Raw genomic sequence first — 15,000 nt, 5'->3', positions numbered from 1 at the left:
GCCTGGAGGTCTAGCTAGGTGTACCTGTGGTCTTCCTCTCTAACACCTCTTCATCACGCAGCCTGGAGGTCTAGCTAGGTGTACCTGTGGTCTTCCTCTCTAACACCTCTTCATCACGCAGCCTGGAGGTCTAGCTAGGTGTACCTGTGGTCTTCCTCTTTAACACCTCTTCATCACGCAGCCTGGAGGTCTAGCTAGGTGTACCTGTGGTCTTCCTCTCTAACACCTCTTCATCACGCAGCCTGGAGGTCTAGCTAGGTGTACCTGTGGTCTTCCTCTCTAACACCTCTTCATCACACAGCCTGGAGGTCTAGCTAGGTGTACCTGTGGTCTTCCTCTCTAACACCTCTTCATCACGCAGCCTGGAGGTCTAGCTAGGTGTACCTGTGGTCTTCCTCTCTAACACCTCTTCATCACGCAGCCTGGAGGTCTAGCTAGGTGTACCTGTGGTCTTCCTCTCTAACACCTCTTCATCACGCAGCCTGGAGGTCTAGCTAGGTGTACCTGTGGTCTTCCTCTCTAACACCTCTTCATCACACAGCCTGGAGGTCTAGCTAGGTGTACCTGTGGTCTTCCTCTCTAACACCTCTTCATCACGCAGCCTGGAGGTCTAGCTAGGTGTACCTGTGGTCTTCCTCTCTAACACCTCTTCATCACGCAGCCTGGAGGTCTAGCTAGGTGTACCTGTGGTCTTCCTCTCTAACACCTCTTCATCACGCAGCCTGGAGGTCTAGCTAGGTGTACCTGTGGTCTTCCTCTCTAACACCTCTTCATCACGCAGCCTGGAGGTCTAGCTAGGTGTACCTGTGGTCTTCCTCTCTAACACCTCTTCATCACGCAGCCTGGAGGTCTAGCTAGGTGTACCTGTGGTCTTCCTCTCTAACACCTCTTCATCACACAGCCTGGAGGTCTAGCTAGGTGTACCTGTGGTCTTCCTCTCTAACACCTCTTCATCACGCAGCCTGGAGGTCTAGCAAGGTGTACCTGTGGTCTTCCTCTCTAACACCTCTTCATCACGCAGCCTGGAGGTCTAGCTAGGTGTACCTGTGGTCTTCCTCTCTAACACCTCTTCATCACGCAGCCTGGAGGTCTAGCTAGGTGTACCTGTGGTCTTCCTCTCTAACACCTCTTCATCACACAGCCTGGAGGTCTAGCTAGGTGTACCTGTGGTCTTCCTCTCTAACACCTCTTCATCACGCAGCCTGGAGGTCTAGCTAGGTGTACCTGTGGTCTTCCTCTCTAACACCTCTTCATCACGCAGCCTGGAGGTCTAGCTAGGTGTACCTGTGGTCTTCCTCTCTAACACCTCTTCATCACGCAGCCTGGAGGTCTAGCTAGGTGTACCTGTGGTCTTCCTCTCTAACACCTCTTCATCACGCAGCCTGGAGGTCTAGCTAGGTGTACCTGTGGTCTTCCTCTCTAACACCTCTTCATCACACAGCCTGGAGGTCTAGCTAGGTGTACCTGTGGTCTTCCTCTCTAACACCTCTTCATCACGCAGCCTGGAGGTCTAGCTAGGTGTACCTGTGGTCTTCCTCTCTAACACCTCTTCATCACGCAGCCTGGAGGTCTAGCTAGGTGTACCTGTGGTCTTCCTCTCTAACACCTCTTCATCACGCAGCCTGGAGGTCTAGCTAGGTGTACCTGTGGTCTTCCTCTCTAACACCTCTTCATCACACAGCCTGGAGGTCTAGCTAGGTGTACCTGTGGTCTTCCTCTCTAACACCTCTTCATCACGCAGCCTGGAGGTCTAGCTAGGTGTACCTGTGGTCTTCCTCTCTAACACCTCTTCATCACGCAGCCTGGAGGTCTAGCTAGGTGTACCTGTGGTCTTCCTCTCTAACACCTCTTCATCACGCAGCCTGGAGGTCTAGCTAGGTGTACCTGTGGTCTTCCTCTCTAACACCTCTTCATCACGCAGCCTGGAGGTCTAGCTAGGTGTACCTGTGGTCTTCCTCTCTAACACCTCTTCATCACACAGCCTGGAGGTCTAGCTAGGTGTACCTGTGGTCTTCCTCTTCATCACTCAGCCTGGAGGTCTAGCTAGGTGTACCTGTGGTCTTCCTCTCTAACACCTCTTCATCACGCAGCCTGGAGGTCTAGCTAGGTGTACCTGTGGTCTTCCTCTCTAACACCTCTTCATCACACAGCCTGGAGGTCTAGCTAGGTGTACCTGTGGTCTTCCTCTCTAACACCTCTTCATCACGCAGCCTGGAGGTCTAGCTAGGTGTACCTGTGGTCTTCCTCTCTAACACCTCTTCATCACACAGCCTGGAGGTCTAGCTAGGTGTACCTGTGGTCTTCCTCTCTAACACCTCTTCATCACGCAGCCTGGAGGTCTAGCTAGGTGTACCTGTGGTCTTCCTCTCTAACACCTCTTCATCACGCAGCCTGGAGGTCTAGCTAGGTGTACCTGTGGTCTTCCTCTCTAACACCTCTTCATCACGCAGCCTGGAGGTCTAGCTAGGTGTACCTGTGGTCTTCCTCTCTAACACCTCTTCATCACGCAGCCTGGAGGTCTAGCTAGGTGTACCTGTGGTCTTCCTCTCTAACACCTCTTCATCACGCAGCCTGGAGGTCTAGCTAGGTGTACCTGTGGTCTTCCTCTCTAACACCTCTTCATCACGCAGCCTGGAGGTCTAGCTAGGTGTACCTGTGGTCTTCCTCTCTAACACCTCTTCATCACACAGCCTGGAGGTCTAGCTAGGTGTACCTGTGGTCTTCCTCTCTAACACCTCTTCATCACGCAGCCTGGAGGTCTAGCTAGGTGTACCTGTGGTCTTCCTCTCTAACACCTCTTCATCACGCAGCCTGGAGGTCTAGCTAGGTGTACCTGTGGTCTTCCTCTCTAACACCTCTTCATCACGCAGCCTGGAGGTCTAGCTAGGTGTACCTGTGGTCTTCCTCTCTAACACCTCTTCATCACGCAGCCTGGAGGTCTAGCTAGGTGTACCTGTGGTCTTCCTCTCTAACACCTCTTCATCACGCAGCCTGGAGGTCTAGCTAGGTGTACCTGTGGTCTTCCTCTCTAACACCTCTTCATCACGCAGCCTGGAGGTCTAGCTAGGTGTACCTGTGGTCTTCCTCTCTAACACCTCTTCATCACGCAGCCTGGAGGTCTAGCTAGGTGTACCTGTGGTCTTCCTCTCTAACACCTCTTCATCACACAGCCTGGAGGTCTAGCTAGGTGTACCTGTGGTCTTCCTCTCTAACACCTCTTCATCACGCAGCCTGGAGGTCTAGCTAGGTGTACCTGTGGTCTTCCTCTCTAACACCTCTTCATCACGCAGCCTGGAGGTCTAGCTAGGTGTACCTGTGGTCTTCCTCTCTAACACCTCTTCATCACGCAGCCTGGAGGTCTAGCTAGGTGTACCTGTGGTCTTCCTCTCTAACACCTCTTCATCACACAGCCTGGAGGTCTAGCTAGGTGTACCTGTGGTCTTCCTCTCTAACACCTCTTCATCACGCAGCCTGGAGGTCTAGCTAGGTGTACCTGTGGTCTTCCTCTCTAACACCTCTTCATCACGCAGCCTGGACGTCTAGCTAGGTGTACCTGTGGTCTTCCTCTCTAACACCTCTTCATCACGCAGCCTGGAGGTCTAGCTAGGTGTACCTGTGGTCTTCCTCTCTAACACCTCTTCATCACGCAGCCTGGAGGTCTAGCTAGGTGTACCTGTGGTCTTCCTCTCTAACACCTCTTCATCACACAGCCTGGAGGTCTAGCTAGGTGTACCTGTGGTCTTCCTCTTCATCACTCAGCCTGGAGGTCTAGCTAGGTGTACCTGTGGTCTTCCTCTCTAACACCTCTTCATCACGCAGCCTGGAGGTCTAGCTAGGTGTACCTGTGGTCTTCCTCTCTAACACCTCTTCATCACACAGCCTGGAGGTCTAGCTAGGTGTACCTGTGGTCTTCCTCTCTAACACCTCTTCATCACGCAGCCTGGAGGTCTAGCTAGGTGTACCTGTGGTCTTCCTCTCTAACACCTCTTCATCACACAGCCTGGAGGTCTAGCTAGGTGTACCTGTGGTCTTCCTCTCTAACACCTCTTCATCACGCAGCCTGGAGGTCTAGCTAGGTGTACCTGTGGTCTTCCTCTCTAACACCTCTTCATCACGCAGCCTGGAGGTCTAGCTAGGTGTACCTGTGGTCTTCCTCTCTAACACCTCTTCATCACGCAGCCTGGAGGTCTAGCTAGGTGTACCTGTGGTCTTCCTCTCTAACACCTCTTCATCACGCAGCCTGGAGGTCTAGCTAGGTGTACCTGTGGTCTTCCTCTCTAACACCTCTTCATCACGCAGCCTGGAGGTCTAGCTAGGTGTACCTGTGGTCTTCCTCTCTAACACCTCTTCATCACGCAGCCTGGAGGTCTAGCTAGGTGTACCTGTGGTCTTCCTCTCTAACACCTCTTCATCACACAGCCTGGAGGTCTAGCTAGGTGTACCTGTGGTCTTCCTCTCTAACACCTCTTCATCACGCAGCCTGGAGGTCTAGCTAGGTGTACCTGTGGTCTTCCTCTCTAACACCTCTTCATCACGCAGCCTGGAGGTCTAGCTAGGTGTACTTGTGGTCTTCCTCTCTAACACCTCTTCATCACGCAGCCTGGAGGTCTAGCTAGGTGTACCTGTGGTCTTCCTCTCTAACACCTCTTCATCACACAGCCTGGAGGTCTAGCTAGGTGTACCTGTGGTCTTCCTCTCTAACACCTCTTCATCACGCAGCCTGGAGGTCTAGCTAGGTGTACCTGTGGTCTTCCTCTCTAACACCTCTTCATCACGCAGCCTGGAGGTCTAGCTAGGTGTACCTGTGGTCTTCCTCTCTAACACCTCTTCATCACGCAGCCTGGAGGTCTAGCTAGGTGTACCTGTGGTCTTCCTCTCTAACACCTCTTCATCACGCAGCCTGGAGGTCTAGCTAGGTGTACCTGTGGTCTTCCTCTCTAACACCTCTTCATCACACAGCCTGGAGGTCTAGCTAGGTGTACCTGTGGTCTTCCTCTCTAACACCTCTTCATCACGCAGCCTGGAGGTCTAGCTAGGTGTACCTGTGGTCTTCCTCTCTAACACCTCTTCATCACGCAGCCTGGAGGTCTAGCTAGGTGTACCTGTGGTCTTCCTCTCTAACACCTCTTCATCACGCAGCCTGGAGGTCTAGCTAGGTGTACCTGTGGTCTTCCTCTCTAACACCTCTTCATCACACAGCCTGGAGGTCTAGCTAGGTGTACCTGTGGTCTTCCTCTCTAACACCTCTTCATCACGCAGCCTGGAGGTCTAGCTAGGTGTACCTGTGGTCTTCCTCTCTAACACCTCTTCATCACGCAGCCTGGAGGTCTAGCTAGGTGTACCTGTGGTCTTCCTCTCTAACACCTCTTCATCACGCAGCCTGGAGGTCTAGCTAGGTGTACCTGTGGTCTTCCTCTCTAACACCTCTTCATCACGCAGCCTGGAGGTCTAGCTAGGTGTACCTGTGGTCTTCCTCTCTAACACCTCTTCATCACACAGCCTGGAGGTCTAGCTAGGTGTACCTGTGGTCTTCCTCTTCATCACTCAGCCTGGAGGTCTAGCTAGGTGTACCTGTGGTCTTCCTCTCTAACACCTCTTCATCACGCAGCCTGGAGGTCTAGCTAGGTGTACCTGTGGTCTTCCTCTCTAACACCTCTTCATCACACAGCCTGGAGGTCTAGCTAGGTGTACCTGTGGTCTTCCTCTCTAACACCTCTTCATCACGCAGCCTGGAGGTCTAGCTAGGTGTACCTGTGGTCTTCCTCTCTAACACCTCTTCATCACACAGCCTGGAGGTCTAGCTAGGTGTACCTGTGGTCTTCCTCTCTAACACCTCTTCATCACGCAGCCTGGAGGTCTAGCTAGGTGTACCTGTGGTCTTCCTCTCTAACACCTCTTCATCACACAGCCTGGAGGTCTAGCTAGGTGTACCTGTGGTCTTCCTCTCTAACACCTCTTCATCACGCAGCCTGGAGGTCTAGCTAGGTGTACCTGTGGTCTTCCTCTCTAACTCCTCTTCATCACGCAGCCTGGAGGTCTAGCTAGGTGTACCTGTGGTCTTCCTCTCTAACACCTCTTCATCACACAGCCTGGAGGTCTAGCTAGGTGTACCTGTGGTCTTCCTCTCTAACACCTCTTCATCACGCAGCCTGGAGGTCTAGCTAGGTGTACCTGTGGTCTTCCTCTCTAACACCTCTTCATCACGCAGCCTGGAGGTCTAGCTAGGTGTACCTGTGGTCTTCCTCTCTAACACCTCTTCATCACGCAGCCTGGAGGTCTAGCTAGGTGTACCTGTGGTCTTCCTCTCTAACACCTCTTCATCACACAGCCTGGAGGTCTAGCTAGGTGTACCTGTGGTCTTCCTCTCTAACACCTCTTCATCACACAGCCTGGAGGTCTAGCTAGGTGTACCTGTGGTCTTCCTCTCTAACACCTCTTCATCACGCAGCCTGGAGGTCTAGCTAGGTGTACCTGTGGTCTTCCTCTCTAACACCTCTTCATCACGCAGCCTGGAGGTCTAGCTAGGTGTACCTGTGGTCTTCCTCTCTAACACCTCTTCATCACGCAGCCTGGAGGTCTAGCTAGGTGTACCTGTGGTCTTCCTCTCTAACACCTCTTCATCACGCAGCCTGGAGGTCTAGCTAGGTGTACCTGTGGTCTTCCTCTCTAACACCTCTTCATCACACAGCCTGGAGGTCTAGCTAGGTGTACCTGTGGTCTTCCTCTTCATCACTCAGCCTGGAGGTCTAGCTAGGTGTACCTGTGGTCTTCCTCTCTAACACCTCTTCATCACGCAGCCTGGAGGTCTAGCTAGGTGTACCTGTGGTCTTCCTCTCTAACACCTCTTCATCACACAGCCTGGAGGTCTAGCTAGGTGTACCTGTGGTCTTCCTCTCTAACACCTCTTCATCACACAGCCTGGAGGTCTAGCTAGGTGTACCTGTGGTCTTCCTCTCTAACACCTCTTCATCACGCAGCCTGGAGGTCTAGCTAGGTGTACCTGTGGTCTTCCTCTCTAACACCTCTTCATCACGCAGCCTGGAGGTCTAGCTAGGTGTACCTGTGGTCTTCCTCTCTAACACCTCTTCATCACACAGCCTGGAGGTCTAGCTAGGTGTACCTGTGGTCTTCCTCTCTAACACCTCTTCATCACGCAGCCTGGAGGTCTAGCTAGGTGTACCTGTGGTCTTCCTCTCTAACACCTCTTCATCACGCAGCCTGGAGGTCTAGCTAGGTGTACCTGTGGTCTTCCTCTTCATCACTCAGCCTGGAGGTCTAGCTAGGTGTACCTGTGGTCTTCCTCTCTAACTCCTCTTCATCACGCAGCCTGGAGGTCTAGCTAGGTGTACCTGTGGTCTTCCTCTCTAACACCTCTTCATCACGCAGCCTGGAGGTCTAGCTAGGTGTACCTGTGGTCTTCCTCTCTAACACCTCTTCATCACGCAGCCTGGAGGTCTAGCTAGGTGTACCTGTGGTCTTCCTCTCTAACACCTCTTCATCACGCAGCCTGGAGGTCTAGCTAGGTGTACCTGTGGTCTTCCTCTCTAACACCTCTTCATCACGCAGCCTGGAGGTCTAGCTAGGTGTACCTGTGGTCTTCCTCTCTAACTCCTCTTCATCACGCAGCCTGGAGGTCTAGCTAGGTGTACCTGTGGTCTTCCTCTCTAACACCTCTTCATCACACAGCCTGGAGGTCTAGCTAGGTGTACCTGTGGTCTTCCTCTCTAACACCTCTTCATCACGCAGCCTGGAGGTCTAGCTAGGTGTACCTGTGGTCTTCCTCTCTAACACCTCTTCATCACGCAGCCTGGAGGTCTAGCTAGGTGTACCTGTGGTCTTCCTCTCTAACACCTCTTCATCACGCAGCCTGGAGGTCTAGCTAGGTGTACCTGTGGTCTTCCTCTCTAACACCTCTTCATCACACAGCCTGGAGGTCTAGCTAGGTGTACCTGTGGTCTTCCTCTCTAACACCTCTTCATCACGCAGCCTGGAGGTCTAGCTAGGTGTACCTGTGGTCTTCCTCTCTAACACCTGTGACAGGTGGAGTAAGGCCTCGTCGACATGCAGTCCGTGGAGATCTAGAACGTTCTGAGGCAGCAGGGAGGAGTTGACCCGCTCAAAGATCTGGGCCGCCGCTCGGTGATTGGCTTCATGCATCTTCTGACCATGGAGATGACCCTGACACACACACACGCACACACACACAGCTTTTAGACAAGTGTTGTCACGATACCATGGGGGGAGACTGTACCAAAACGATACCATGGGGGGGACTGTACCAAAACGATACCATGGGGGGGACTGTACCAAAACGATACCATGGGGGGAGACTGTACCAAAACGATACCATGGGTGGGACTGTACCAAAACGATATCATGGGGGAGACTGTACCAAAACCGATACCATGGGGGGGTATGTACAAAAACGATACCATGGGGGGGACTGTACCAAAACGATACCATGGGGGGGAGACTGTACCAAAACGATACCATGGGTGGGACTGTACCAAAACGATACCATGGGGGGAGACTGTACCAAAACTATACCATGGGGGGACTGTACCAAAACGATACCATGGGGGGGACTGTACCAAAACGATACCATGGTGGGGACTGTACCAAAACGATACCATGGGGGGAGACAGTACCAAAACGATACCATGGGGGGAGACTGTACCAAAACGATACCATGGGGGGGACTGTACCAAAACGATACCATGGGGGGGTCTGTACCAAAACGATACCATGGGGGGAGACTGTACCAAAACGATACCATGGGTGGGACTGTACCAAAACGATACCATGGGGGAGACTGTACCAAAACCGATACCATGGGGGGGTATGTACAAAAACGATACCATGGGGGGGACTGTACCAAAACGATACCATGGGGGGAGACTGTACCAAAACGATACCATGGGTGGGACTGTACCAAAACGATACCATGGGGGGAGACTGTACCAAAACTATACCATGGGGGGACTGTACCAAAACGATACCATGGGGGGGACTGTACCAAAACGATAACATGGTGGGGACTGTACCAAAACGATACCATGGGGGGAGACTGTACCAAAACGATACCATGGGGGAGACTGTACCAAAACGATACCATGGGTGGGGACTGTACCAAAACGATACCATGGGGGGAGACTGTACCAAAACGATACCATGGGGGGGACTGTACCAAAACCGATACCATGGGGGGGTCTGTACCAAAACGATACCATGGGGGGAGACTCTACCAAAACGATACCATGGGGGGAGACTGTACCAAAACGATACCATGGGGGAGACTGTACCAAAACGATACCATGGGGGGACTGTACCAAAACGATACCATGGGGGGGACTGTACCAAAACGATACCATGGGGGGAGACTGTACCAAAACGATACCATGGGGGGGAGACTGTACCAAAACGATACCATGGTGGGGACTGTACCAAAACGATACCATGGGGGGAGACTGTACCAAAACGATACCATGGGGGAGACTGTACCAAAACGATACCATGGGTGGGGACTGTACAAAAACGATACCATGGGGGGAGACTGTACCAAAACGATACCATGGGTGGGACTGTACCAAAATGTACCCTGTCTGTAACCCCCCCCCCCACCTGTTGTCCATAGTAGGAGGCTACATCTCTGTGTCCCTGTCTGTAACCCCCCCCCCCCCACCTGTTGTCCATAGTAGGAGGCTACATCTCTGTGTCCCTGTCTGTAACCCCCCCCCCCCACCCACCTGTTGTCCATAGTAGGAGGCTACATCTCTGTGTCCCTGTCTGTAACCCCCCACCCCCCACCCACCTGTTGTCCATAGTAGGAGGCTACATCTCTGTGTCCCTGTCTGTAACCCCCCCCCCCCACCTGTTGTCCATAGTAGGAGGCTACATCTCTGTGTCCCTGTCTGTAACCTCCCCCCCCCCCCCCACCTGTTGTCCATAGTAGGAGGCTACATCTCTGTGTCCCTGTCTGTAACCCCCCCACCTGTTGTCCATAGTAGGAGGCTACATCTCTGTGTCCCTGTCTGTAACCCCCCCCCCCACCCACCTGTTGTCCATAGTAAGAGGCTACATCTCTGTGTCCCTGTCTGTAACCCCCCCCCCCCCACCCACCTGTTGTCCATAGTAGGAGGCTACATCTCTGTGTCCCTGTCTGTAACCCCCCCCACCCACCTGTTGTCCATAGTAGGAGGCTACATCTCTGTGTCCCTGTCTGTAAGCCCCCCCCCACCCACCTGTTGTCCATAGTAGGAGGCTACATCTCTGTGTCCCTGTCTGTAACCCCCCCCCCCCCACCCACCTGTTGTCCATAGTAAGAGGCTACATCTCTGTGTCCCTGTCTGTAACCCCCCCCCCCCCCACCTGTTGTCCATAGTAGGAGGCTACATCTCTGTGTCCCTGTCTGTAACCCCCCCCCCCCCACCCACCTGTTGTCCATAGTAGGAGGCTACATCTTTGTGTCCCTGTCTGTAACCCCCCCCCACCCACCTGTTGTCCATAGTAGGAGGCTACATCTCTGTGTCCCTGTCTGTAACCCCCCCCCCCCCCACCTGTTGTCCATAGTAGGAGGCTACATCTCTGTGTCCCTGTCTGTAACCCCCCCCCCCCCCCCCCACCTGTTGTCCATAGTAGGAGGCTACATCTCTGTGTCCCTGTCTGTAACCCCCCCCCCCCACCTGTTGTCCATAGTAGGAGGCTACATCTCTGTGTCCCTGTCTGTAACCCCCCCCCCCACCCACCCACCTGTTGTCCATAGTAGGAGGCTACATCTCTGCGTCCCTGTCTGTAACCCCCCCCCCCCACCTGTTGTCCATAGTAGGAGGCTACATCTCTGTGTCCCTGTCTGTAACCCCCCCCCCCCACCCACCTGTTGTCCATAGTAGGAGGCTACATCTCTGTGTCCCTGTCTGTAACCCCCCCCCCCCAACCTGTTGTCCATAGTAGGAGGCTACATCTCTGTGTCCCTGTCTGTAACCCCCCCCCCCCACCCACCTGTTGTCCATAGTAGGAGGCTACATCTCTGTGTCCCTGTCTGTAACCCCCCCCCCCCACCTGTTGTCCATAGTAGGAGGCTACATCTCTGTGTCCCTGTCTGTAACCCCCCCACCACCCACCTGTTGTCCATAGTAGGAGGCTACATCTCTGTGTCCCTGTCTGTAACCCCCCCCCCCCCCCACCTGTTGTCCATAGTAGGAGGCTACATCTCTGTGTCCCTGTCTGTAACCCCCCCCCCCACCCACCTGTTGTCCATAGTAGGAGGCTACATCTCTGTGTCCCTGTCTGTAACCCCCCCCCCCCCACCTGTTGTCCATAGTAGGAGGCTACATCTCTGTGTCCCTGTCTGTAACCCCCCCCCCACCCACCTGTTGTCCATAGTAGGAGGCTACATCTCTGTGTCCCTGTCTGTAACCCCCCCCCCACCCACCTGTTGTCCATAGTAGGAGGCTACATCTCTGTGTCCCTGTCTGTAACCCCCCCCCCCCCCACCTGTTGTCCATAGTAGGAGGCTACATCTCTGTGTCCCTGTCTGTAACCCCCCCCCCCCCCACCTGTTGTCCATAGTAGGAGGCTACATCTCTGTGTCCCTGTCTGTAACCCCCCCCCCCCCACCTGTTGTCCATAGTAGGAGGCTACATCTCTGTGTCCCTGTCTGTAACCCCCCCCCCCCACCTGTTGTCCATAGTAGGAGGCTACATCTCTGTGTCCCTGTCTGTAACCCCCCCCCACCCACCTGTTGTCCATAGTAGGAGGCTACATCTCTGTGTCCCTGTCTGTAACCCCCCCCCCCACCCACCTGTTGTCCATAGTAGGAGGCTACATCTCTGTGTCCCTGTCTGTAACCCCTAGCTACCCCCCCCCCCCTTACCCCACCTGTTGTCCATAGTAGGAGGCTACATCTCTGTGTCCCTGTCTGTAACCCCCCCCCCCCCACCTGTTGTCCATAGTAGGAGGCTACATCTCTGTGTCCCTGTCTGTAACCCCCCCCCCCCCCACCTGTTGTCCATAGTAGGAGGCTACATCTCTGTGTCCCTGTCTGTAACCCCCCCCCCACCCCACCTGTTGTCCATAGTAGGAGGCTACATCTCTGTGTCCCTGTCTGTAACCCCCCCCCCCCCACCTGTTGTCCATAGTAGGAGGCTACATCTCTGTGTCCCTGTCTGTAACCCCCCCCCCCCACCCACCTGTTGTCCATAGTAGGAGGCTACATCTCTGTGTCCCTGTCTGTAACCCCCCCCCCCCACCCACCTGTTGTCCATAGTAGGAGGCTACATCTCTGTGTCCCTGTCTGTAACCCCCCCCCCCCACCCACCTGTTGTCCATAGTAGGAGGCTACATCTCTGTGTCCCTGTCTGTAACCCCCCCCCCCCCCACCTGTTGTCCATAGTAGGAGGCTACATCTCTGTGTCCCTGTCTGTAACCCCCCCCCCCACCCACCTGTTGTCCATAGTAGGAGGCTACATCTCTGTGTCCCTGTCTGTAACCCCCCCCCCCCCCACCCACCTGTTGTCCATAGTAGGAGGCTACATCTCTGTGTCCCTGTCTGTAACCCCCCCCCCACCCACCTGTTGTCCATAGTAGGAGGCTACATCTCTGTGTCCCTGTCTGTAACCCCCCCCCCCCCCACCCACCTGTTGTCCATAGTAGGAGGCTACATCTCTGTGTCCCTGTCTGTAACCCCCCCCCCCCCACCTGTTGTCCATAGTAGGAGGCTACATCTCTGTGTCCCTGTCTGTAACCCCCCCCCCCCACCTGTTGTCCATAGTAGGAGGCTACATCTCTGTGTCCCTGTCTGTAACCCCCCCCCCCACCCACCTGTTGTCCATAGTAGGAGGCTACATCTCTGTGTCCCTGTCTGTAACCCCCCCCCACCCACCTGTTGTCCATAGTAGGAGGCTACATCTCTGTGTCCCTGTCTGTAACCCCCCCCCCCCCCACCTGTTGTCCATAGTAGGAGGCTACATCTCTGTGTCCCTGTCTGTAACCCCCCCCCCCCCACCTGTTGTCCATAGTAGGAGGCTACATCTCTGTGTCCCTGTCTGTAACCCCCCCCCCCACCTGTTGTCCATAGTAGGAGGCTACATCTCTGTGTCCCTGTCTGTAACCCCCCCCCACCCACCTGTTGTCCATAGTAGGAGGCTACATCTCTGTGTCCCTGTCTGTAACCCCCCCCCCACCCACCTGTTGTCCATAGTAGGAGGCTACATCTCTGTGTCCCTGTCTGTAACCCCCCCCCACCCCCACCTGTTGTCCATAGTAGGAGGCTACATCTCTGTGTCCCTGTCTGTAACCCCCCCCCCACCCACCTGTTGTCCATAGTAGGAGGCTACATCTCTGTGTCCCTGTCTGTAACCCCCCCCCCCCCACCTGTTGTCCATAGTAGGAGGCTACATCTCTGTGTCCCTGTCTGTAACCCCCCCCCCCCCCACCTGTTGTCCATAGTAGGAGGCTACATCTCTGTGTCCCTGTCTGTAACCCCCCCCCCCCACCCACCTGTTGTCCATAGTAGGAGGCTACATCTCTGTGTCCCTGTCTGTAACCCCCCCCCCCCCCACCTGTTGTCCATAGTAGGAGGCTACATCTCTGTGTCCCTGTCTGTAACCCCCCCCCACCCCACCTGTTGTCCATAGTAGGAGGCTACATCTCTGTGTCCCTGTCTGTAACCCCCCCCCCCCCACCCACCTGTTGTCCATAGTAGGAGGCTACATCTCTGTGTCCCTGTCTGTAACCCCCCCCCCACCCACCTGTTGTCCATAGTAGGAGGCTACATCTCTGTGTCCCTGTCTGTAACCCCCCCCCCCCACCCACCTGTTGTCCATAGTAGGAGGCTACATCTCTGTGTCCCTGTCTGTAACCCCCCCCCCCCCACCCACCTGTTGTCCATAGTAGGAGGCTACATCTCTGTGTCCCTGTCTGTAACCCCCCCCCCCCCCACCTGTTGTCCATAGTAGGAGGCTACATCTCTGTGTCCCTGTCTGTAACCCCCCCCCCCCCACCTGTTGTCCATAGTAGGAGGCTACATCTCTGTGTCCCTGTCTGTAACCCCCCCACCCCCCACCTGTTGTCCATAGTAGGAGGCTACATCTCTGTGTCCCTGTCTGTAACCCCCCCCCCCCCCACCTGTTGTCCATAGTAGGAGGCTACATCTCTGTGTCCCTGTCTGTAACCCCCCCCCCCCACCTGTTGTCCATAGTAGGAGGCTACATCTCTGTGTCCCTGTCTGTAACCCCCCCCACCCCACCTGTTGTCCATAGTAGGAGGCTACATCTCTGTGTCCCTGTCTGTAACCCCCCCCCACCCACCTGTTGTCCATAGTAGGAGGCTACATCTCTGTGTCCCTGTCTGTAACCCCCCCCCCCCCACCCACCTGTTGTCCATAGTAGGAGGCTACATCTCTGTGTCCCTGTCTGTAACCCCCCCCCCCCACCCACCTGTTGTCCATAGTAGGAGGCTACATCTCTGTGTCCCTGTCTGTAACCCCCCCCCCACCCACCTGTTGTCCATAGTAGGAGGCTACATCTCTGTGTCCCTGTCTGTAACCCCCCCCCCCACCCACCTGTTGTCCATAGTAGGAGGCTACATCTCTGTGTCCCTGTCTGTAACCCCCCCCCCCCCACCCACCTGTTGTCCATAGTAGGAGGCTACATCTCTGTGTCCCTGTCTGTAACCCCCCCCCCCCACCCACCTGTTGTCCATAGTAGGAGGCTACATCTCTGTGTCCCTGTCTGTAACCCCCCCCCCACCCACCTGTTGTCCATAGTAGGAGGCTACATCTCTGTGTCCCTGTCTGTAACCCCCCCCCCCCCCACCCACCTGTTGTCCATAGTAGGAGGCTACATCTCTGTGTCCCTGTCTGTAACCCCCCCCCCCACCCACCTGTTGTCCATAGTAGGAGGCTACATCTCTGTGTCCCTGTCTGTAACCCCCCCCCCCCCCCACCTGTTGTCCATAGTAGGAGGCTACATCTCTGTGTCCCTGTCTGTAACCCCCCCCCCC

The 15,000-nt window shown here is 54.9% G+C and overlaps 1 protein-coding gene across 1 annotated transcript in view; it reads right to left on the bottom strand.

Annotated features, from left to right (window-relative positions):
* Positions 1–15,000, bottom strand: part of LOC110519305 (NEDD4-binding protein 2) — a 50,179-nt gene that overhangs the window by 1,598 nt on the left and 33,581 nt on the right. The window contains exons 16-17 of the mRNA XM_036989420.1: positions 10,750–10,791; positions 8,010–8,178 (exon numbers count right to left, since the gene is read on the bottom strand). Of these exons, the coding sequence (XP_036845315.1) occupies positions 8,010–8,178; positions 10,750–10,791 (211 nt within the window). The remainder of the gene's footprint in view (positions 1–8,009; positions 8,179–10,749; positions 10,792–15,000) is intronic.

The sequence above is a fragment of the Oncorhynchus mykiss genome, chromosome 10 (genome assembly GCF_013265735.2).
Source record: "Oncorhynchus mykiss isolate Arlee chromosome 10, USDA_OmykA_1.1, whole genome shotgun sequence".
NCBI lineage: Eukaryota > Metazoa > Chordata > Actinopteri > Salmoniformes > Salmonidae > Oncorhynchus > Oncorhynchus mykiss.
Note: the sequence above shows the minus strand (reverse complement) of the source record. Positions and strands in the feature narration are given on the sequence as shown.